Below are 404 nucleotides of genomic sequence, written 5' to 3'. Positions count from 1 at the left end.
GGACGATAATACAGTTAACCGATAATGCTCAATGATGGGTATAGCATACTACCCACGCACCATGGTATACCACGCTTCAACAAGCATCTAATTAATGTTTCATGCAGGCTGGCGAGAATTTGTACGGTGTCCATCCAATGTACGTGGTTGTCGAGGAGGATGGATCGAGCCACGCTGTCCTCTGGCTCAACAGCAATGCTATGGGTGAGGATATGCTGTGCTGTGTGGGAGATTATGCTGTGGGGGAGATATGCTTTGGGTGAGCTTGGGTGAGACTACGCTGTGGGTGAGAGCTTTTTCGGGTGCCTGTTGTGTCTTGGTTGGTGGTATTTTTGCGTGTGGTTGGTTTTCCCGGTGAGTTCGGTTGTTTAATTATTTCCCATTATGTCTATCATATTTCTCTC

The 404-nt window shown here is 47.3% G+C and overlaps 1 protein-coding gene across 1 annotated transcript in view; it reads left to right on the top strand.

The window, feature by feature from the left end:
- Window positions 1-404, top strand: part of LOC119588548 (maltase-glucoamylase, intestinal-like) — a gene marked incomplete at both ends in the record, with an annotated part of 20,825 nt that overhangs the window by 16,315 nt on the left and 4,106 nt on the right. Inside the window, 1 exon segment of the mRNA XM_037937189.1 lies at window positions 108-204. Within this exon segment, the coding sequence (XP_037793117.1) occupies window positions 108-204 (97 nt within the window).

This window comes from Penaeus monodon, chromosome 24 (genome assembly GCF_015228065.2).
Source record: "Penaeus monodon isolate SGIC_2016 chromosome 24, NSTDA_Pmon_1, whole genome shotgun sequence".
Lineage (NCBI taxonomy): Eukaryota > Metazoa > Arthropoda > Malacostraca > Decapoda > Penaeidae > Penaeus > Penaeus monodon.
This window is presented reverse-complemented; position numbering and strand designations above follow the sequence as displayed.